The sequence below is a fragment of the Aspergillus tanneri genome, assembly GCF_003426965.1.
Source record: "Aspergillus tanneri strain NIH1004 chromosome Unknown AapTan_4_pilon_pilon_pilon, whole genome shotgun sequence".
In the NCBI taxonomy this organism is placed as follows: Eukaryota; Fungi; Ascomycota; class Eurotiomycetes; order Eurotiales; family Aspergillaceae; genus Aspergillus; species Aspergillus tanneri.
In genome coordinates, this window is record NW_022984631.1 from 2,510,741 (window position 1) to 2,531,299 (window position 20,559).

Here is a 20,559-nt window from a genome sequence, read left to right on the forward strand (position 1 = left end):
TAGACCGTGTTGCGCGGGCAGGCGATTCTAACAGTAGTCTAGACGGGGTAGAGGGGAGAAATCGATGACCCAATAATTCATCCCGGAAAGCCGCCCAGTAAATACGCGGTATAACCCAGAATCCTCCCATTGTGAATTCCCAGCGACATGCGAAGGTGATAAGGAGCAGGAATTGGAGGAAGTGGTTGGTTGGAGAGATGGGATAGGAATATGGACCGAGGGGAAAACAGTGGAAGACCAAAGAAAGGGGACGAGGCTCACCTGAGAGGAAGATAGATTGATTTTAGGTCAGGAAAGAGTTGAGAAGAAGAGGAGGTGGAGGAGAATTTATGGTGGAAAGGAAGAGGTAAGTAAGCTTTGCAGGGGGAAAAATACAAAGGGAAAGTCGGAGAGGCAGAAGAGAAGGAGGGAGAAAGAAGGAAGAGAGAGGGGGAAAAGAGAGCGAGAGAGAGAGAGAGAGTGGGAGGGGAAAGACCAAAGTCGGCGGACTAAACACGCCCAAAGGGGGAAAAACGAAAGGAGGAGCGTCGACACCTGAGGCATGCACCGCCTGTTCTCCTTCCTCGCCTTGAATGTGTTGTTTTCTGCAACAGTCTGCAATCCATCTTGATTCATCTACTCGCCTGTCTATCTGTCTGTCTATCTATCTATCTATCTACTTGGTATCTATCCTCCATCCATTCAACAAACTACCTACCAATGACTCTGGAGTCTCCCTGTTAAGCATCCTTTCAAATTCCAGTCTCTTTGTTCAACCTCCATATGAGTACTCTGTAGGAATAAAACCAATCTAACTAACAAATTGATTCATTATCGGTTGAATAATTAATCTCCCATGCTTAAACAACAGTCTGGAAAGGAGTTCGTTCAGACAATCATTTGTGTGGTTCGGTGGGCCGCACATCGTCATCCCTATTTCATTCCCGCCAATCATTCCACTACACCAGAGATCCTCCCAGTGGCCGGTACTGATGAAATTATTATTAGTCCTTGGGTGCTGGGAAAGGGTGTCTAGGGAGTCAGTGATTATTGATTGAGCCTCGTTGCTAGTTCTCCTAGTTGGGGTGGATAGACTCCATAATAATCAGAAGAATAGGGGAAGGGAAGGGGAATCCGATGGCTCAGCACTTAGCCTGATGGTTCTCTATTCCGATAGAGAAGATAAGATTCCGAAGAGCTTTGAGCATCGATTGGAATCTGCGGTTGTTATTACTGCATTACAACCCGGCGGTTTCTGGAGGGTTCTATCCAACATGGTGCTCCGTAGATATTTCCCCTACACTGGCGTTGGGAATGCCAACGTCCATACATAGTAGCAATCCAGAGTTTCTCTTATTAGATAACAAGTACAGAATAGTTAATTTAGAGACTATCGATGTCTTAGAAGATTCAGAGCACTATTACGGCTACATACTTTCAGCGACCCATCCTACAGCCATGAATATTATTTCATTTACATGGTGGCTTTCTCACCTAACAAAGCTCAAACTGGCTCACCTGATCCGCTGACTCACCCCTTTAAGTAAGCATCACATGATGTTTGGGCTAGTGTCGTCATTGGAGCGCCCTTGGCTGACAGGAATAATAGCAACCGGAAGTGTTCAAACCTACTCGGGTACCTTACGACTCACAGCTCAAAAAGCACTTAGTCCTTTTCCTTCCCCTCTTTTCCAATCCTTCCCTCTCTTCCTTTGACTTCATCATCAGCCGGTTCTTTTGTACCTTATCTCGATTCATCATGCTCCGTCAATCTATTGTTCGACCTTTGTCCACCGCCAACCGGTCCCTCGTCACGCGGTCTTTCTCTGCGCTGGCCCCCAGAATGGGTGAAGGCGACACCGGCGCTCCCAGACCGGGCGGTACGGCTCAATCGTAGGTTTTCCTATTCCATGCTATGTAAATCTGTCCTTGTGATGCTGCTCTTCCTAAAGCCGTGTTCATCCGGGTTGGATGACATCATCAGCAGTAGCAGCAGCATCATTCATTCAGAAGAAAGCACCAGCTAACCTAATTCATCCGTCGCAGTGATCAATTCCAGCGTCGTGAAGCCGCTCAGGAAAACCTCTACATCTACGAGAAAGAACGGGAGAAGTATGTCTTGCGTATGTATGTGTTTTTTCAGCCGCACTAACCTGTTTCCTTGTAGGCTGCGAAAACTGAAGCAATCCATTAAGGAGCAGCGTGAGCACTTGGATAAGCTGGATGAGCACATGTATGTTTCTCTCTTCCTTTCCTCATTGTAAGAGAGGATTCGGAATGGTATAGAAGCTAACGGCTCTTGTTTTCCTAGTGACGAGTTGACCAAGAGCCAGGGTGGTGAGCAGAACTAGATTCGGTTTGCGCACCCCTGTACTGTATGGCGGGAGAGACTTGATGATTTATTTATGATATGGAATGGGCCATAGCCGTTCAAAGCATATAAGCATTTTCCCAGTGCATCATCTTTCCTCCTAACTCCCCTAAATGTAATCTACTTCTTCAATACACACTCTACTCTTGCATTCAATCTGTGTAATCATCAGAGCGCGCGGAATGTTTCATCATTAACCCATTGCACAAAAGACACCAGTAATATCCGGGGCGGGAAACGACTAACAACAAAAGCATTAAGCACCAACCCATCTTAGGTACATTACAGTTCGACGGCCGAGGACACATCACCATGTTCTCCATGTCAATTATTGGAACCACATCCAAAAGCTTTTCTCACATTTACCGCCGTCCCATGTAAGAGCGGTAGAAATCATCTGCAGCATTCGAGCCACCTATTCCGGAGCTGCTGAACCCGTGTCCGAATCGGGAGGACAATGTCTGTCCAGCCTTCTGCGCCGCATGGACCTTTGCCTGCAGCTCGGTAGTACCTTGATCGATGACTTGTAGCTGAGACAGGTGAGAGTTCAGGATGCGCACAATTTGAGAAATCTAGACAGATTTATTAGCAATCAGGCCATGAACAAGGGGGAAATTCCGAAGAGTAAACTGACCGGCTCATCTGCATTATTTGTCTTACTCAAGGTCGCTGAGGCACTATTGACCTCTTCGATTATGCTGGTCAGATCCTTGCCCATTTCATCCAGGCGATCTGACAGCTTCTCGGCCATTTGGTAACTATAGTCAATGATTCAGTAGCTGCTCTGGCAACACGAAGATCCATCTCAGATGGTAACATACGTCCTTTCGCGCTCTTGGTCCGGCCCTTGAAGAGACTCTCCCGGGCCCACCTGCTTCGACATCATCTCATCCACCTCGCGCTCATACCGGTCCAGCCAAGATGCTAATTCTTCCTGTTGTCCTTCAACAGAAGCCAACTGGCGTTCGACTTCTTGTGTCGCACGCTCGGCATCGACAGTGCTGCCGTACAGCTTTTGGACTTTGGTTCCATTCTCCACTAACATCCGATCCCACTCGGCGACTTTTTCAGCCTGCTCTCGGAAATCTTTCTGGTACTTCGTCAGGTCAGTGGCCCACCGGGTGATGATCTCATCCATGGTCTTGTTCTTCAGGCGCGATTGGGCAGGAGGGGCAGGGCCGGTAGTTGACGCTCCAAGAGAGATCCCTCCAGTCGTTTTAGTCGCTTCCGCTGTGCTTGTGGTCGAGGTGACCGTTCCAGATGTGGCAGTCGTTGATGGCTGGGCGGTGGCAGTGGTTCCATTACTACCGGTGCTTGGGGGCTGGGTTGATGGGGTAGTTGCATCAGGCTTCGCAAGCAACCCAGTGACTTGAAAAGCAGGGGCTGCGGTTCCGGGGGCACTCGTTCCCGTAGACTTGGGAGCGCTGAGCCCTGGGAACGGCAATCCGGTAGACGGAGTGGCAGCAGGTGTCGACGATGGGGTCGTTGATGAGGTAGCGCCGCCAAGGGCCGGAAATGAGATTTTTTGTGGTGTAGCGGAAGAAGAGTCAGGAGTCGTCGACGATTGAGCGGCTGGAGTCATGGCACCGAGGGAAGGGAAGGCAGGTTTAGCTGTAGAATCAGTACCAGAGGATGGCGGCTTGAACAAGGAAGACGTTTGGCCACTCTGGGCACTACCAAGGGAAGGAGCTGGAGTGGTTCCGAAGAGAGACTTCGGCGCACCGTTTGTAGAGGCCGCGGGAGTCGTCGATTCGGCGGGTTTGTCTTTGCTGGCGTTTCCAAAAAGACCACCACCAGAAGGCGCCGACGGAGTCGTACCAAACAGTGGTTTCTGTGCTGCGTTAGATCCAAATATACCTCCTGCAGATTGCGGCTGAGAGGTTGCTCCGATCGTTGGGGCAGTTGAAGATGGTGTTGCGGAAGTAGACGGGGTAGTCGACGAGGAGTTGTTTAATGCACCAAATAGACCTCCGGGTTTTTGCGCCGTCTGTCCAAAGAGAGATTGTCCCTGGCCAGTAGCGTTTCCCAGTGGAGGAAGACCAGCAGGAGTCGTGGATGTGTTGGCGAAGGGTGAGCTTCCAGACTGCCCGGGAGTGGTCGTAGTGTTCCCAAACAAACCGCCAGAAGGTTTTGCAGCGTTTCCAAAGATGTTCCCAGTAGGTGTCTGTCCAGACCCTGAGGATTCGTTCGACTTATTAGGTGTTTGCGACGCATTGCCAAACAAAGAACTCGTCTGGCCAGTAGTCCCTGCATTGTTCTGAGTCCCGAAGCTAAACCCAGTCGTACCACTACTAGTCGCAGCACTACCTCCAGCACTACCGAAAATTGGAGTGCTTTGTCCTGGTGTAGAGCTTGACCCAAACGGAGAAGGGGCCGAGCCACCACTAGTTGTTCCCATATTTCCAAAGAGACTCCCCGAACTCGGCGCCGTATTCGAAGTGCCAGCGGTGCCAAAGAGACTGCCAGCAGAAGCCCCACTAGAGGCGGGAGGATTGAAAGAAAAGGTTGGTTTCGACATGGTGTGTGGATGCAAATAAGGTCACAGGGTTACCTGGAGGATCGGGGGAAATACAATAAAAAAAAAAAAAAAGATAGATCAGAGAGCCCCTGTGTACTGTGAAGCAAAATCAGACCAAAGAAGAGATTATTTCCCCCAGAGGGATCAAACTCACTGCGCCCAGTAATAACAGGCCTGTATGGAGTGAGAATGCGATTGGAAGGGCTATGGTGGTTCAGGTGAAGCCCCAGATAGTAAATTGTTGCTATTCCAAACTAGCAACGCGCTTGGCTCGGCTGGCGTCTATATGGACGACACCTCAGGCAGAAAGCAGTCAGGCCGACCCTGCCTCAGGCAGAGGCCGAGACTCGCATGGAACCCGGCAAGCGTCGCTCTTCACCGGCTCAGCATCATATTTCTACCCCCTTTGTTGCCTCGATCCTTTCACCCTGGTTTGTTGCCTCGAGATATATCCTTATTCTATCTACATGCATTTCTCAGGAATATAGTTCTTTCTAATGTCGGAACGGCCGTCCCGTCCGTCCAGCTCACACCAGGAGCCCCCAAGGAAAAGTGAGCAGTTTAAAGACCCTGGGGCTCAAGAGTCTGGTATGCTTCCGGTGTCGTATATGACTGACGTCTCTCGTGTCAATTGGATCCGTCGCTAATAACCGAAGTTGTAGTGGCTTCAAACAGCGATGATGAACATTTCTCAGATGCCAGCGAAGGCCAACTCCATACTCATTCACACACGCCGTCCGGTCGCATATCCCCTGTCCCATTGACTCGCGTCGAGACGGTCGACGACAATCCATCACACGGAGAAATTCCCGGAATCCCGGCAGACGAAAAGAGGGTGCAAGATGGTATTCCAGATGAGGCCGAGGTGATCCCAGAAGGGCCACGCAGAAGAAGCTCTTCCACTGCGGGGTATCTGCCTCGTCCTTCTGCTGTGGGTTCACTCGTGCACCAGACAGTCGTTGAGAAGGTCGATCTAGATCTGTCAAGGCATGGGGATATACCTGGCACACTGGCCTACGAACAGCCGAAAGCTGATGCGGTGCCTGATGTCGTGATGAAAGCGTCGGACTCGGATGGCCGACTATCGCACAGCCCAATTTCAAATCAGCAGACGCCAGCTGAGGCCAAGGCGAGTGACATGAGCGTTCCCGAAACAGTACTGTCGAAGGTTGACTCTCTTCCGGTGGGTGAGACAAGCTCAGATCTGCATGCTCACCAGAGGCGGCCTAGCGATACTTCGGACGTAACAAAGATTGTCCCAGACACTCTTGGTACGCCTATTATCCCCTGATAATATAATGTCCAAGAATCACTAACCAGGTCAGGCCCGCTATCGTCGTCAGAATCTAAGAATGACGAACAGAGTGACAATAATCCGAAACATTCCGTGATGGGAAACGATGATCAAACAACCGAGGACCAAGCGCCCGCGGACGACTTCGCCGATTTTGCAGAAGAACAAAACATGGGCGAAGATGATTTTGGAGATTTTGATGATGGGTTCCAAGAGCCCAGCGCAGAGGTCACTGAGGATGAATTCATTGAGCCAAACGATATGAGACCCTCGCAACCTCCTACGCCTCCTTCAGTTGTAAGTAGACGTGAAGCTAGCATAGGCCCATCTTTGAGGCAGCGCAGTACTAAACGATGTTTCACCTTTGCAGCCTCCCCTTATAGATTTCAATTCCTTTCAGTCCCTCCCCGACCTCTACGCTGCACTAGACGAGCCTCTTGACCGTCTGTTCCCCACTTGGAAAGATATATCATCCCAGTCTGTAGAACCGATCCAAAACTCCTCCGCGATTTTTAACACCGAGCGTTCTCTATCATTATGGTCACAACTAGTTGCACCACCACCACTACAACCTCATAACTGGGTCAAGTCTCGAATCCGCCGACTCTTCCTCGTTTCGCTCGGAGTCCCCGTCGACCTCGATGAGATCCTGCCGGCATCCAAACAAAAGAAACTTGTCCTCCCGTCTATCAACATCGGTTCAGACGCCGGTGGATCGACTACTCACTCACGCTCGCAGAGTCAGAATCGAAAAGATGGTACACTGAGCGGCTCCGGTAGCCCACGTACCTCCGGTCAAGGAAGCCGACAGAGGACATCACGGCGGCGCGAGCCAAACCCTCCACCAGAACTGGACCTGCCAGCAGTCCACCGACTGTGTACTACCACTGATGCTGCCCTGGAGGGACTCACAGATGACGAATTACAAGGACACGTTAAAGAGCTCCAGGATGTGACACTACGAGCGAGCTCCGTTCTGGAATACTGGCTCAAACGACTCGACGGTCTAGTCAGTGAAAAGGAGGCGTTTGAAGGGGTAATTGAGAATTTAGTCAATCATGCCCGTCGTGTGAGAAAATAATGGACCCCCTACCGGATTGTTGTCAGCCTGTCGTCCTTTCCCTCCATGTATCCCAAATTTTGTTTTCTACTAGGGTCCGTGATCCACTTCTAACCCCCCCCCCCTTTTAATGCCCTTTCCTTTGTGAAGCGAAGTCAGGACTTCGCTATATTTCTCTCATTCAGCATCTAGAACTACGACCTCATCGAAGTTGGATGAAAGGCGTAATTTCTTGTTAATAGACTGAACATGTACCTCTACATGATACAGTAACTCCATCCTCTTCTTCCCTGCTTCTTCTTTTCCAATTGTTCATGGCAATAGAGTGCTTGACGAGCCTGGAAATAACTAGACTTATTGTGGCCTTGTTTATTAAAAGTAGAAAGTATGATGACCCGGTTACCTAGCTTTAGTAGAGTAGCTATTCTATTTTAATTACTAGACTTCCAATAGATAAAAGAAAGGATATAATCTCTATATTATCTTATTACTAATCCATCCTCTATAACTACACACAATACATGAACCATACTACAGTATCCAACCACTCACTCCAAATTCAACTGCCATGAAACCCCAAACCTATCCGTCACCCACGCAAACCTGCGACTAAATCCATAATCCCCCAGTGGCATCAAAACCCGCCCACCCTCCTGCAACGTATTCGCCACTCGATCAATCGCGCCCTCTCCATGCTCATCGGTAAATGTAACAAACAGCGACAGAGACGGTGTAAAGCCGAAACAATGCTTGACGTAGCTATCGCTTGCCTTGATCTCCAAGGAACCACCGATATTCGCCCGGGCCAGGTGGACAGTTCCCTCGGGCCCGGGCTCGCCGGCGCCGTACCGCGTGATGGAGAGGATACTGGAGTTCGGGATGGTTTGGGTGTAGAAAGTGAGGGCGGCTTCAGCTTCGCCTTCGAACATAAGGAAGGGAGTAACTGGTATTGGCGACATAGTTAGGGTAGTGTTATGTTCTAGTGTGAATATGTGAATTGGAAAATTCTTTGGTTTTATAGATTTGTGTGGAGTAGATGAATCTCAGAATCTCTTGTCCTAGGCAGCACTAGGCAGGAAAACTGGAGATTAAACTGCCGATACTTGGCATGGCATTTAGGTTCAACATTAGGGAAATTCCTTGATAAATTAATTCATGGAAACGATTGCGTGCAAGGAATTAATGACGTCAGTCGAAGCATGAAAAGATTAATATGGCAGATATTGTACATATAGCAGTGGGATGCAAGTGCAGAACTTGGTTGATGGTCTGGTTAATTTAAATTAATTAAGTCTAACTACTCTGATACTGTAGCATGTAGCCATCTCGATCCAAAGCTTAAAGGGGGGGGGGGGGTCCTTGACCCTCACTATCAAGACAAGCCACAAATTTTCATAGCACGTCGAACATCAAAAGAGGTATGAAAAGTAGATTGTGTCCTTCATCTCACTTGGATCCATACCGTTACTCCGAACACGGTCGACCAACGTGCATACCACAACGTCGTCAAATACATCAAAACCTCAGGGCTTTTTGTTTCCAATCTCTCATGATTCGGGTTTCAGCTGCCGAAAAAGCCCTGCGTCGACCATGACTCTGTTGTTTACTTGAAGTACCAGTCATGTATAATCTTTAAATCTTCATTCAGCGTGCGCTGGTAGTTATATCGGGGGTATACCGTATGTCACGACCTAACCTCCAGGGAGCGTTCCAGAGACTAAACCGCTGTGCCAGGAGCAAAAGATAGTATTCTAGGACGCCAGTCCTAGAGTCGCTCTCTCTTATACAGTAAGTTGCCAGCGCCGTCACAAAATGGCTCAAGCCTGTTTCATCTCTAGGCCACCACACATGCGTGACTTTCCGTCTTATTTGTTTTCCTGTCATTTATCTCTTTCTTTTCTCCAATGATTCCTTTCTGTATATAACCTAACCTATAGGTTCTACGGGTTCAGCCCTTGACAAAATGGCTATAAATAAGCCTGCTTTCGTCATTAAGGAAAACCGAGATTTACGGGTGGAAAATAAATTAAATATTTTTTTTTTAAAAAAGCGATCTAAGCAATCGATAGCTACTGCAGAGGTCTTTTTACACGAGGCCGAGGAACATATTCAGCACCAAAATAAGGCCCAAGAAACTTAAAATGCTTTATTAGTAGCTCCAGGGCTAACTACAGCTAAGCGACGCGTACGGCGCCGCCACGCTGCAGTGATTGTTATATAGTAGGACATAGACAGTTGCAATGTCCTAATCGCAATGGTTAGTAAGTAGTTTTTATATAAAAATATAGTTTTTTGAGTGCCTTCTCACCGATTGGCAGAGGTGGGACCCTCGCTTCCCGATTACATTAACTATCAAATGTCGTTAGAAAATGACTCATTGTAATATGCTATATAGCACTGTAACAACATCATAGTACTCTACACTCTGGAATGTACAAAATTTCCTACATATAACACAAACAGAATAGAGGGGTTCACCATCTTGACAACAACAAAATCCTCTTCTTATCTTTCTCTGGATAAACATGCTTATCAAAGTCGACAACCTTTCCACCCCTGCCATTCGCTCCTTACTCTCCTTACACGTCTCGGAACTACAAAGCAAGACCCCATCTGAATCTTGCCACGTTCTAGGCCTCTCCAGTCTTCAAGAAACAGCTATCACCGTCTTCTCCGCATGGGACGGTCTAGAATTACTAGGATGCGGAGCATTGAAAGAATTATCACCCACACACGGAGAAATTAAATCTATGAGGACAGCAACGGCACATTTACGCAGGGGAGTTGGACGGGCCATCGTACAATATATTATCGGTGAAGCAAAGAGAAGAGGATATACTCGACTAAGTCTGGAGACTGGGAAGGATGCGTCATTCGCAAATGCGCGAGCTTTGTACAGTAGTATGGGGTTCGAATTTTGTGATCCTTTCGGGAAGTATGTTCCAAGTAAGCACAACTGCTTTATGACTATCCAGATATAAGGATATGAAGATGTTATTTAATGCCATTACTATTATTCAATGATTGTTATACGGCCACCTGCAATCAGCTGCTTTAGCCATTAAGGACACAGTGAGTGACCGGCTCTATATAATAGCAGGAATAAAGTCTGGCATAAAGGTGGTGGATGTCTGCGACCTAGAAAGTAGACAGCAAGGAACACAGAGGTTGCACGTGTATAGGCGTTTCGCGTACAAAACAGCTTCTATTTTTGGAACAAGGATATCTACAACTAAACTGTACCGTAGGGGGTTTCAAGATAGGGCTCGGGAAACTATTTGAGCGTATGGGGTAACCTGATTTCGAGGATTGAGGTAACATGCGAAGCTAGTGTAACTAACAAGTTAGCAATATGCATTACAAAAAGTGCAGATTATGCTGCTTAACAGGGGGAGCTGAGGATTTCTAAGTGTTTGTTAGTGTGCTAAGTACCAGTAAGAACCTTAGTTCAAGACGGAGAAGTTCACAAACAGAGGGAAAGGGGAATGGATGACAGGAGTTTGGGTTGTGTATTAGAGTGTGTCTAGAATATGTCTATTTTAAGCGTATAATGCCCCTATTCTAGAAGGTAAAATGCTAATCTGACCTCAGTTGTATATAATCATGTATAACTCTATTGATCGATATCTCTAAAATCAACTCATTTTGAATAAAAATATGACCATCTGCATATACGAATAGAAGTATATCATGTTTTTATATTTCCACTGAGTAAGTAACTAATTCAGACCTCGTACTGGCGGTCGAGAAAAGCCGAAATAGTCACAATTTATAGAAAACCTAAGGAATCCTGGCTATTTGGCGTATTAGTCCTAAACAGGTATAGGTGAATGTTATCCATGATGGAGAAGAGGGGGTTCAAGGTGACATGACAGAATAGTCAGACCCATTCCTCGGGATATTACCTGTCAGAAGAATTGGATCCTTCAAATATCCCCGTATTCACCGAAAGGAAGTGGACCGTCTACAAAGAACACCAATAAAATTAGACAGCAGGGTGGCTGCTTCGTATATAAGGGACTGATTACACAGTATACGTGCTGATCGTGCCTTGGACAGCTTTGTTTACCGGAAGCAGTTAAGCATACGCCCTTTGCACTGATTTTAAAGCAAGGCTCGTGAATATAAAGATGACCTTAGGGTTAGTGCCACCACCTCTGCAGAGCACTCTACGAAAATCATTATAACTGGAACAAGATGAGGACTCCCTTGGCATGCATGACTGCATTTGCAGTACTTGCTGAGGCACAACAATTTTACATCACGACAGATGGCTATACTGAGCGTCCGCAGTGTACGCACCCGGCTGCCTCACCACAATACCATTTCCGGCCGTTTTCCTATACGATGAATGAGACAGTTCGGTATGTTTTTCACACATTTATTCTTACTCCACAATGAGAGATCACAAGGTAGTTAATGAAATGATGCAGTTATGCTACTTCAGTACCTTCGCCAACCACAACCCGCACCTATGGGCTGCCATATTCTGAAGCTGTCAAGCACCTCACTACGAGCCCGGTGACAACGACATGGGGTAACTGGCTGCCTGACCAGACAGTGATCACTGCAATGGACACAGACAACCCGTATGGACAAGCAGCATGGTCCTCGCTATGGCAACAAGCCGGTCTCGAAAACTACACCACTACCGGTTTGTATTCAACAACGGTCAGCCCAACGCTGGTTCCTAGGAGTGAGCTAGTCCTACCACCACGAGACTACTTCGGACCAACGGATTGTTACAACTTCCCCAAAGACTTCATATTTGGCGTTGCAGGAAGCGCAAATCAAGTAGAAGGTGCCATTGGCTTGGAAGGCCGAAGCCCTACCATCCTGGAAAAACTGGCAAATGCTTCTCAGCCGAAGAATTACGTGACGAACGAGAACTACTACCTGTACAAACAAGACATTCAACGTCTGGCTTCCATGGGCGTCAAATACTACAGTTTCTCCATCCCATGGACGCGAATTCTACCCTTCGTGCTCCCCGGCTCCCCCGTGAACGAACAGGGCATCAAACACTATGACGATCTGATTAACACCATACTCGATGCAGGGATGTTGCCCATTGTCACGTTGCTTCATTTCGACAGTCCGCTAATATTCGTGGCCGGCGAAAACTCGTCCGCTCGTCCTGACTTTGGCCTCAGCAATGGTGGCTATCAGAACGAGACCTTCGTCGACGCCTTTGTCAACTACGCAAAGATTGTTCTCACCCACTATGCTGATCGTGTTCCGATTTGGGTCACATTCAACGAGCCTTATCTCTTCTCATATAATTTCGCCGGCGCCGATAACGTCGTGCATGCTCACGCACAAGTGTACCATTTCTACCGCGACGAGCTGAAGGCAACCGGGCAGATGGGCATCAAATTGAGCGATAACTTCGGGGTGCCCCTCGATCCTCGCAATTCCAGCGACGTCCTTGCGGCCAACCGATTCCAAGAGATCCAGCTATGCCTCTACGCCAACCCTATCTTCCTAGGAGAGCAGTATCCGGATTCGGTCCTGACCACTCTCCCCGGCGCCACGCCGATCAGCGAGCAAGATCTCTCGTACATAGCCAACACCTCCGACTTCTTTGGTATCGACCCGTACACTGCAACGGTAGTTTCCCAGCCCTCCGGAGGGATTGATACCTGCGCAAAAGACCACTCCGCAGAGAACTCCTTGTTCCCATACTGCGTCGTGCAGGAGACAAAGAACGTCTACGGCTGGAATATCGGCTACCGCTCTCATAGCTATGTGTATATCACCCCAATCTATCTCCGAGAATACCTCAACTACCTCTGGAACACTTTCCGAAAGCCGGTGTTCGTCATGGAGTTCGGGTTCCCCGTGTCTCACGAGGCTGATAAGGAGCTATCGGATCAGCTGTTCGACACCCCACGCAGTATCTACTTTCTCTCCTTCATGTCAGAGATCCTGAAGGCCATCCATGAAGACGGGGTGCATGTGATGGGTGCTTTGGCTTGGTCGTGGACTGATAATTGGGAGTTTGGAGACTATTCGCAGCAGTTTGGGCTGCAGGTGGTGAATCGGGTGACGCAGCAGCGGTCCTTTAAGAAAAGTTTCTTTGATCTGGTGGATTTTGTGGGGGCAAGACTATGATGGCTGTCCATAAGATTGAACTATACTAGCAATCACACGGAAGGTCAAGGACAAACGCGCAATAACATACTACAGGAATGAGTATAGTTGATAGCATTCGAAGTAACAGTAAATTCTAGTCATGAAAGGAGGACCCAGAAACCGTCACTTGGCTTACTTCACTTCTTACTTCACCTCTCTTCTTTCCTTCCTACAACGCACTCATCATAGATTCCAGCCATTTATGGCTCGAACAAAGTTATTTGAACACGGACGAGCATCTTATAATATCAATACAAAGATCAACAGTCATGTACTTTTCTGTCATTGTTCAAACGGATATGCATATACTTCTAAGTACGCAATATCCAGTCAAAGATCTTCTTCTCAATGAACATAAGCACCATAATACCAAATTATCGCTCGCAGAGAGGGCCATGGTACTTTTTTTTGGTCAGACGATATTTCCACGTAACAAAATCCTCAGGGCGTGATTTTGATTAGCTTATAGACGTCTGGAATGGATGATCCGAATCAGCTCAGCAGCTGCGAAGAAACTGACGCAGCCGTATGGATTCTGCATTTCGAAGCGAAGGCAGTAGTTATCTGTTACTGTCTTCATGAAACAACGGATGCGCCATGTACTGATTGGGAAATGGGTGCCTACAGAGACCTAGTACCTGGGCGAATCCTGGAATTCAGCCAGTGTGCAAACAATCAACTACTATCAAAGAGAGAAAGACGGGTCTAATCGTCAACAGTCCTGTTTTGACTATCCGTTTTCAGGAGCTTGGCTATGCGAGTGACAGCCGTGAGACAGACTATGTTTTTTCACATAGTATGTTAGAGAAGCCCCCGATATCATCTGGGAGCGACAAGATATTTGGTTGAGTAAGAGGGATGATCAACAGGAGTTCTCAGATGAGGATGATTATGACTATGAGGAAGTGGGCAATGACGAGGAGACTCCTTGCAATACTTTCAATTATACAGATCGCATAGCGATTGAAAACCTACAAGAGGAAGCTTCTCGAAATCATGATAAATAGCTGTCTATAATTTGTACGCTATCATACACCCTCTGATTCGGCTGCTTGCACCGGTGCTGGCTCCGGCAGACGCACATATCCCACAGGCGGTTCTTTCATAGTCTTCCACACCGAACGAGGCACAGAATTCTCATTAACATAATCCAGAAGCGCCTCAAAATCCCGACAGACATGCTGATTCCCAAAATCAGGAAACGGTTGATCCCATCCCTCAACCCAGTTAAACAAAATAACATCCACGCTACTGGAACATTTAATCGCCTGAGCCAAAATATCAATACAGTGACCAATATGGGCAACATGCTGCTCATCGGGGTTATTCCCAAACTGCGGGAAATAGTAATGCTCGTAGGAGATCTCCTTCCGCAACATGTCGATGCAGTGCAGGAGATGGAACACTTCTGTCTGCGCTATGTACGCGTCGTCGCCGTATCCGTGCTCTTCGGGGATCTTGACTGCAAGGGAGGGATCTTTTCCCAGTTTGCGGACTTCGTCCGAGGAGATGATTATCGGCATCACACCGGACCCGATGCGGAACCATTCGTCGTCGGCTTCGTGGCCTTTGGGTATACGTAGGATGGATGGTGGGTCAGTGTCGTATAGTGATGCGTTTGGGGTTAGAGAAACACGGGGGATCTGTACACGGTCAAAGAGAGGTGCTGCAATGGTCGGTCAGCTATCTTGCATAATGAACCTGACTGACTTAAGCATACCGTAGTTGGATGTTGATTTCCATTTCTGCTGATCAGTGAGGTGTTGGAGACAGGCCTGACTAGATAATGGCGAGATAAAGAAATACAGGGAGGCCGTGAACAATAACACATTCACTATGGATAGCCATATCATCACGAAGTTCCCCTTGAGCCGTGTTCGTTGTGGCTCTCTTTCACTCTGTCCGACATCATGTCCATTGACTGTGTCCTTGCCAATCAAGAATGACTTTTCTAGATCCTCTGGATGCAAACTTGGATGGAAACCATCATCCAGGTCCATCGAGCCATGTCGAATCTTAGACATTTTGTCGGATCTTCATCAGAGGAGAAATAAGATCACAGCAGTGACCGAGTTCTTGAATGCAAAGCTCAATCACTGTGCAGTCAAGAGACCTTTAGCCGAGGGCAACAACTAGAAATCAGAATAAGCAGAGAATGAAAGGCTGACACAAATACCGCAATCGGAATCAAACTGACATGAACCTGGTGGCGCATGAGGCCCCAATACCAAGACTAAAAGTTTGACAGAGCAAACAGTCCATTAGGTAAATCCGTCGGGATTCCGCGATAACATCCCCTTGGCAGACTTACTGGAGAGGAAATCTGGATCGTTCATGCGGGGGAAATGGAATCCCATGAGGGGATACACAAGCATGGGGCACTGGAGGCGAGCTCAATGTGGCTAGCGGACTATATTCTCATGTTTGGATGATCCTATCAGATGCAGTAATGTGACCCTGCGTCAGGATTCTCCTCATGATGCCATCCATGTGGTCAATGGATGAATTTAGATTTGAGACTAAGCGCAACTACGGAGAGTACTTCGTTCCGTTCAAAACATGTTTATCAACCACATCTATATAAATTCCGTCCTAAGACACCATACAATGGCAATGGATCAGTGTTGTCTTGTGCTCCCATTATTACACTGTTTTGAAATATCTATGATACATTTCTCTTAAAGTCATCATCCATCATGCAGTTCAACATCGTCGTCGCTCTGTTGGCCATCGGAGCCCCCTTGGCCTGTTCTTCACCTATTGGTATGAACTACAATTACATTAATGGTTTCGTGCTGACATTGAGCTACAGGTGCCAAGGATAGCGAGGCAATTCCATTCTATCCAAAGCGAGCCGAGAACAGCGAAGCTATTCCATTCTATCCAAAGCGCTCTGAGGACAGCGAGGCTATTCCATTCTATCCAAAGAGAGACGAGAACAGTGAAGCTATTCCATTCTACCCAAAGCGTGATGAAAACAGCGAGGCAATTCCATTCTATCCGAAGCGCGATGAGAACAGTGAAGCTATTCCATTCTACCCAAAGCGTGATGAAAACAGCGAGGCAATTCCATTCTATCCGAAGCGCGATGAGAACAGCGAAGCCATTCCTTTCTATCCAAAGCGTGACGAGAACAGCGAGGCCATTCCGTTCTACCCAAAACGCTCTGAGGAAAGCGAAGCTATCCCCTTCTATCCGAAGCGTGATGAAAACAGCGAGGCAATTCCGTTCTACCCTAAGCGTTCTGAGGAAGGCGAGGCGATTCCCTTTTACCCCTGATCAGTGCTGTCAGAGTGCAATGGAGGCGGGCTTTGTGTATACGCGTAACATGAAATTGAGAACCCTCTAGTCAAGACCCACAGAGTTTACTCCTTTGGAGTCCAACGTATCTAATTATTCGTAGAATAGAAGTTAGTCTAAGTATTCATGAACATCGTTGCGATGATATCAACCCCGCCGGAGTTTGATTAACCACCGATCAACCCCGCAGTTACATGATAGTCTCTATCTAGGATCAAGACCTAGGTACTACTACTCTTATGAATCTGGAATCCTTAATCCTTTGCCAAGGGCTGGGAAGTAAGCAGTCGCCTCCGCTCTGGACATCGAGGTCCCTTCGTTCTTGGCCGTGGCTTATCTTAATGTAACGTCGGGATCTCAGTTCAGACTTCATTCACCTTGGGGAGACGCAAGGACTGGAAAGACTCATCCCCACCAGGCTTAGCCAGTGCGGGGTCAAACATTCGAAGGATGATGCAGTATTCGTCAGCTTGTTCTGGCCTGGATAATGTCTCTCATGACATGCTCCTAATCTTCGTCCAGGTTGTCTCAGTACGACTCAGCCAGCTATTGCAATGCACAACGCCCGTTTCCTTTGAGAGCCCGGAATCAAAGCCACCCATTCAACCAGAGTAATGACTAAATACGAACGCCTTCAAGAGCGAGGCAGCTATGAATACGATGGTTCTGATCCCGTCGAATTCAACCACGAAGCAACCGCAACCCGAACCCAACGTCGAAAGCTAATATCCCGAGTCAAATATATCCTTCTCCTAGTGTTCGCGACGCTCGGGTTCCTCGACATAATATACCGAGCATACACATCCATCCGCTCACGCAGACCAATATCTTGCAACTGCGGAGAAACCATCGAAGAAGCCATCGCCAACAAGTGTAAATACGACTCGATTGCAGCGGCCTGGCTCCCTCCCGCTTGTCGAAACGACGAACTCATCGAGCAATTCGAGTCCTCGGGACCCAACTCGGATGGAAGCTGGGTGTACTACGCGGACAAGAATAAGACGCAGATTTTATCCCTCGAGGAGGTATCCATGTTGCCGAAGACGGGGTCACATTTCTTCACCACGCACCAGTGGCATCTGGTCCATTGTGCATACTACTGGAAGAAGATGTTTTTGGCGGCTGAGGTGGGCACGGTGATTGAACATCGATATAATAATATGGCTCATATCAGTCACTGCGAGATGATGTTTCTGAAGCGGGATCCGTTGGATACGATTGTCACGGAGGCTGGGGTGTCGTTGCATTCGGATCGGATGGTGGTTGCAAAGAAACATGGCCATGGTGATGGACACAATGGACACGACGGACACAATGGGTACAGCATGGACAAGGACAATTACTAGGAGATACGAAGTAAATAAAATAGTATGTATTAACATCACATATTATAACTATACACCTAGCCACCCTACAACAATGACAAGTGTGTTATTGAGTCCTTACTTCCCCTCCACTGATCATCTCAAACCCCGACAGCGGTAATCAGCCCCATGAACCCTTCAAAAGGCACAACACTTTCCCATCCCGACCGTTTCGATGAAAAACAAAGGCAGCCAGCAATCGACCCGGAATAGAAGCGACCACCATCGGGATATTGTTCCGGTGCGAGGCAGTAGTGAAGAATGGTCCCAGGGGAAAGGGATGTTAGACTATAACTTGTAAGCGCTATCTATCTATCTATCATTTACTATTCGACAGACAAACCTGATTGCCTGGATTATCCAAAGGCTGACACCATGCAAGGGAGAGTTCTGGAGACTGACAGCAGCTATGGACATAACAGGGTGTAGACTCCACTGTACGTGACAGGAATCGCTTAGATGCCGAAGATGTATTGAGGTGGCGAGTATGTATTCGGCTGAGAGATTCTATTGTTTTGGATGGCCTTTCTTTTCATTGGGTTAGACTTGGATAGATAGGTTTATCTGCGAGTTCTACTTTTTCTGTGAATGTTTTAGGCTTACAATGAAGGATGAAGTCCAGGTTGGGACTGGACTGTACCTGATCCTTATCTAATTTGTTGGCTATTGGACCACGCAGTGACAATACTCTTGGATTGATCAGCTCTGTTTTCTTTGTAAATGTATTCTCTAACATGCCTATCTCCTTCTCTGGAACATGCTGGCAGAATTCCTGTCGCTTTTCCACCACAAGCATTGTGAGCAATACGGCGTCGATATGAGCTCTGACAAACAGTTCCTTCTGGTCTCCGTCTCCAAGTGCGAGTGCATAGTTGATGAAAATAGCCCCTACGACCCTACACTTATTAGCTAGGTTTGTGAATCTCGGCTTTCCGCAACTCACCCAGATGCTAAGGGACAGGGAGCCTCCTGAGGTTGAAGGTGCCAAGTAGCTCTCGATTCTCATCTCTCTTCTTTGTGGGGGCGGAGGAAATATCGTCTTTTTCATATTCAAAAGGAATTGAAGGTTAGTTTTTTTGTTTTTTTGTTTTTTTTTTTTTCTGATGTCTTTGTATCAATAAAATTCCATTGGACTAAATGGGTACCAAGGTCCTAGATAGCCAGGCAAATGTGCTGAAATATTGACATTTTGATGGGGGAACCGTTTCCAAGCGCTTTCAAATATATCCCAGCCTCAGGCAACTTGACGTTTTTTGAACATCCTGGGAGGATGTCGGTGGCCACAACGGTAGGAATAGTTGCCTTCTTTTCCCTCTGGCTCCTAGAATGTGCCATCTGGCATGATTCCCTAAGCTCTGCTTGGATCTAGGAACTTTCGGGCCAGATTCTGCAAGTTCATCATAGAGATTAAAATGGTTCCTTCCTTCAACGATAATTTCTTTCGGCTCACGAGCTGCATTAACAGCGGTTTCGCTATAGTGAAATGTCTGAGCATTAGCCACCGCAATTATTAACAACGGCCGAGGCGAAATCAGGTGCCGGAAGCCAAACGAATCGTAGCCGATCATAAGGTCAAAGCCAAAGGGTGGGACTTTCTGGTACGATCGCTGATAGTTTCCACGCTTGGATCCGTACTATGCAGCAGCATCTTTGAAAAATGAGTCGGCATCCGCAGGGATTTGAGAGATATAACCGCTGAGCATGGGTTGGGCTTCAGTAGTAACCCCCATAGCCACGCTTGTATGCCATTGGCCAGCAGCTTGGAGTGCTCTAGCAATAGCCTGGGGAACCTCCTGTTGTTTTCCTTGTGTAGGAGCCCGTTGCGAGTCATACGGTCGCAAAATTGAAGAAATCGGTATCGAGCTGCTGGAATGGATTTGGGCGCTGGAATGAGGTTGCTTAAGTATTGCACCCGGGATGGAGTATATACGCTGGAATGGTGGCCCGGTAGGCCGAGAACGTGGCAGAAGTGGAGATTTACCGCTGCGCTAAACCCTTCTAGGCAAATTTGCGCTAATCTTATCCCCGAAAATCTTCTGACTCAGCATCTTGGGCCGACGGCATGATAACATTGTATTTGTGGGCAAATGCTCCTACGGCCATAGGAGTTAATCTCCTATATCCACTATGACTAAATTTTGAAACCGGCCGTCTTTTGCAGTGGTTTGAAAGAAAAGTTCCTTCTTTGCAGTAGGTGGCGCATATCCTGTTTTGTTTCGCTGGTACGCGCTCAATGCTCATATCAGATGACGATGAGTCCGCAACAAAATATATGTTGTCTATTTGCTGTAACCAACAGGATTTGTTACAGTTAGGTTTTTCAGTTTCTCCTGGCGTAAAAAATCCCGGAGTAGGATAATCACCACCAGAGTATGGCTTGTTTGACCTATACTCCCGGCTCCTTAGTTTCTCGTTGTTCAGTTCTCCCCTGATATCTTGCAGCTGAACTTCAGCAAGAGGCATATGTGCTGTAAGGCGGATGCGGAGAGGGGAATTTCAAAGAGTCGGTGAATCTTCGGGTAGTAAAGCTGGATGATA

At 47.5% G+C, this 20,559-nt stretch overlaps 8 protein-coding genes across 8 annotated transcripts; 5 read left to right on the forward strand and 3 right to left on the reverse strand.

The window, feature by feature from the left end:
* Positions 1-1,738: 1,738 nt before the first annotated feature.
* Positions 1,739-2,330, forward strand: ATNIH1004_006014 (uncharacterized protein; the record flags this gene model as incomplete). The annotated part of the gene is made up of 4 exons (XM_033570651.1): positions 1,739-1,872; positions 2,026-2,091; positions 2,147-2,212; positions 2,291-2,330. The coding sequence occupies 4 exons, from the start codon at positions 1,739-1,741 to the stop codon at positions 2,328-2,330; spliced, it is 306 nt and encodes a 101-aa protein (XP_033426683.1).
* Positions 2,331-2,712: 382 nt separating this feature from the next.
* NSP1 (putative nucleoporin Nsp1) lies at positions 2,713-4,868 on the reverse strand (the record flags this gene model as incomplete). The annotated part of the gene is made up of 3 exons (XM_033570652.1): positions 2,713-2,922; positions 2,985-3,108; positions 3,172-4,868. The coding sequence occupies 3 exons, from the start codon at positions 4,866-4,868 to the stop codon at positions 2,713-2,715; spliced, it is 2,031 nt and encodes a 676-aa protein (XP_033426684.1).
* A 497-nt stretch (positions 4,869-5,365) lies between these two features.
* Positions 5,366-7,243, forward strand: ATNIH1004_006016 (DUF5102 domain-containing protein; the record flags this gene model as incomplete). Its single annotated transcript, XM_033570653.1, has 4 exons — positions 5,366-5,456; positions 5,531-6,139; positions 6,194-6,459; positions 6,533-7,243. 4 exons carry the CDS (start codon positions 5,366-5,368, stop codon positions 7,241-7,243), a joined length of 1,677 nt encoding a protein of 558 aa, XP_033426685.1.
* Positions 7,244-7,770: 527 nt separating this feature from the next.
* On the reverse strand, positions 7,771-8,181 carry ATNIH1004_006017 (VOC family protein; the record flags this gene model as incomplete). Its single annotated transcript, XM_033570654.1, has 1 exon — positions 7,771-8,181. The coding sequence occupies one exon, from the start codon at positions 8,179-8,181 to the stop codon at positions 7,771-7,773; it is 411 nt and encodes a 136-aa protein (XP_033426686.1).
* Positions 8,182-11,569: 3,388 nt separating this feature from the next.
* Positions 11,570-13,336, forward strand: ATNIH1004_006018 (glycoside hydrolase family 1 protein; the record flags this gene model as incomplete). The annotated part of the gene is made up of 2 exons (XM_033570655.1): positions 11,570-11,586; positions 11,656-13,336. The coding sequence occupies 2 exons, from the start codon at positions 11,570-11,572 to the stop codon at positions 13,334-13,336; spliced, it is 1,698 nt and encodes a 565-aa protein (XP_033426687.1).
* A 1,049-nt stretch (positions 13,337-14,385) lies between these two features.
* ATNIH1004_006019 (oxidase ustYa family protein) lies at positions 14,386-15,381 on the reverse strand (the record flags this gene model as incomplete). Its single annotated transcript, XM_033570656.1, has 2 exons — positions 14,386-15,023; positions 15,078-15,381. 2 exons carry the CDS (start codon positions 15,379-15,381, stop codon positions 14,386-14,388), a joined length of 942 nt encoding a protein of 313 aa, XP_033426688.1.
* Positions 15,382-16,053: 672 nt separating this feature from the next.
* On the forward strand, positions 16,054-16,636 carry ATNIH1004_006020 (uncharacterized protein; the record flags this gene model as incomplete). Its single annotated transcript, XM_033570657.1, has 2 exons — positions 16,054-16,120; positions 16,170-16,636. The coding sequence occupies 2 exons, from the start codon at positions 16,054-16,056 to the stop codon at positions 16,634-16,636; spliced, it is 534 nt and encodes a 177-aa protein (XP_033426689.1).
* Positions 16,637-17,271: 635 nt separating this feature from the next.
* ATNIH1004_006021 (uncharacterized protein) lies at positions 17,272-18,003 on the forward strand (the record flags this gene model as incomplete). The annotated part of the gene is made up of 1 exon (XM_033570658.1): positions 17,272-18,003. The coding sequence occupies one exon, from the start codon at positions 17,272-17,274 to the stop codon at positions 18,001-18,003; it is 732 nt and encodes a 243-aa protein (XP_033426690.1).
* Between the last annotated feature and the right edge of the window lie 2,556 nt (positions 18,004-20,559).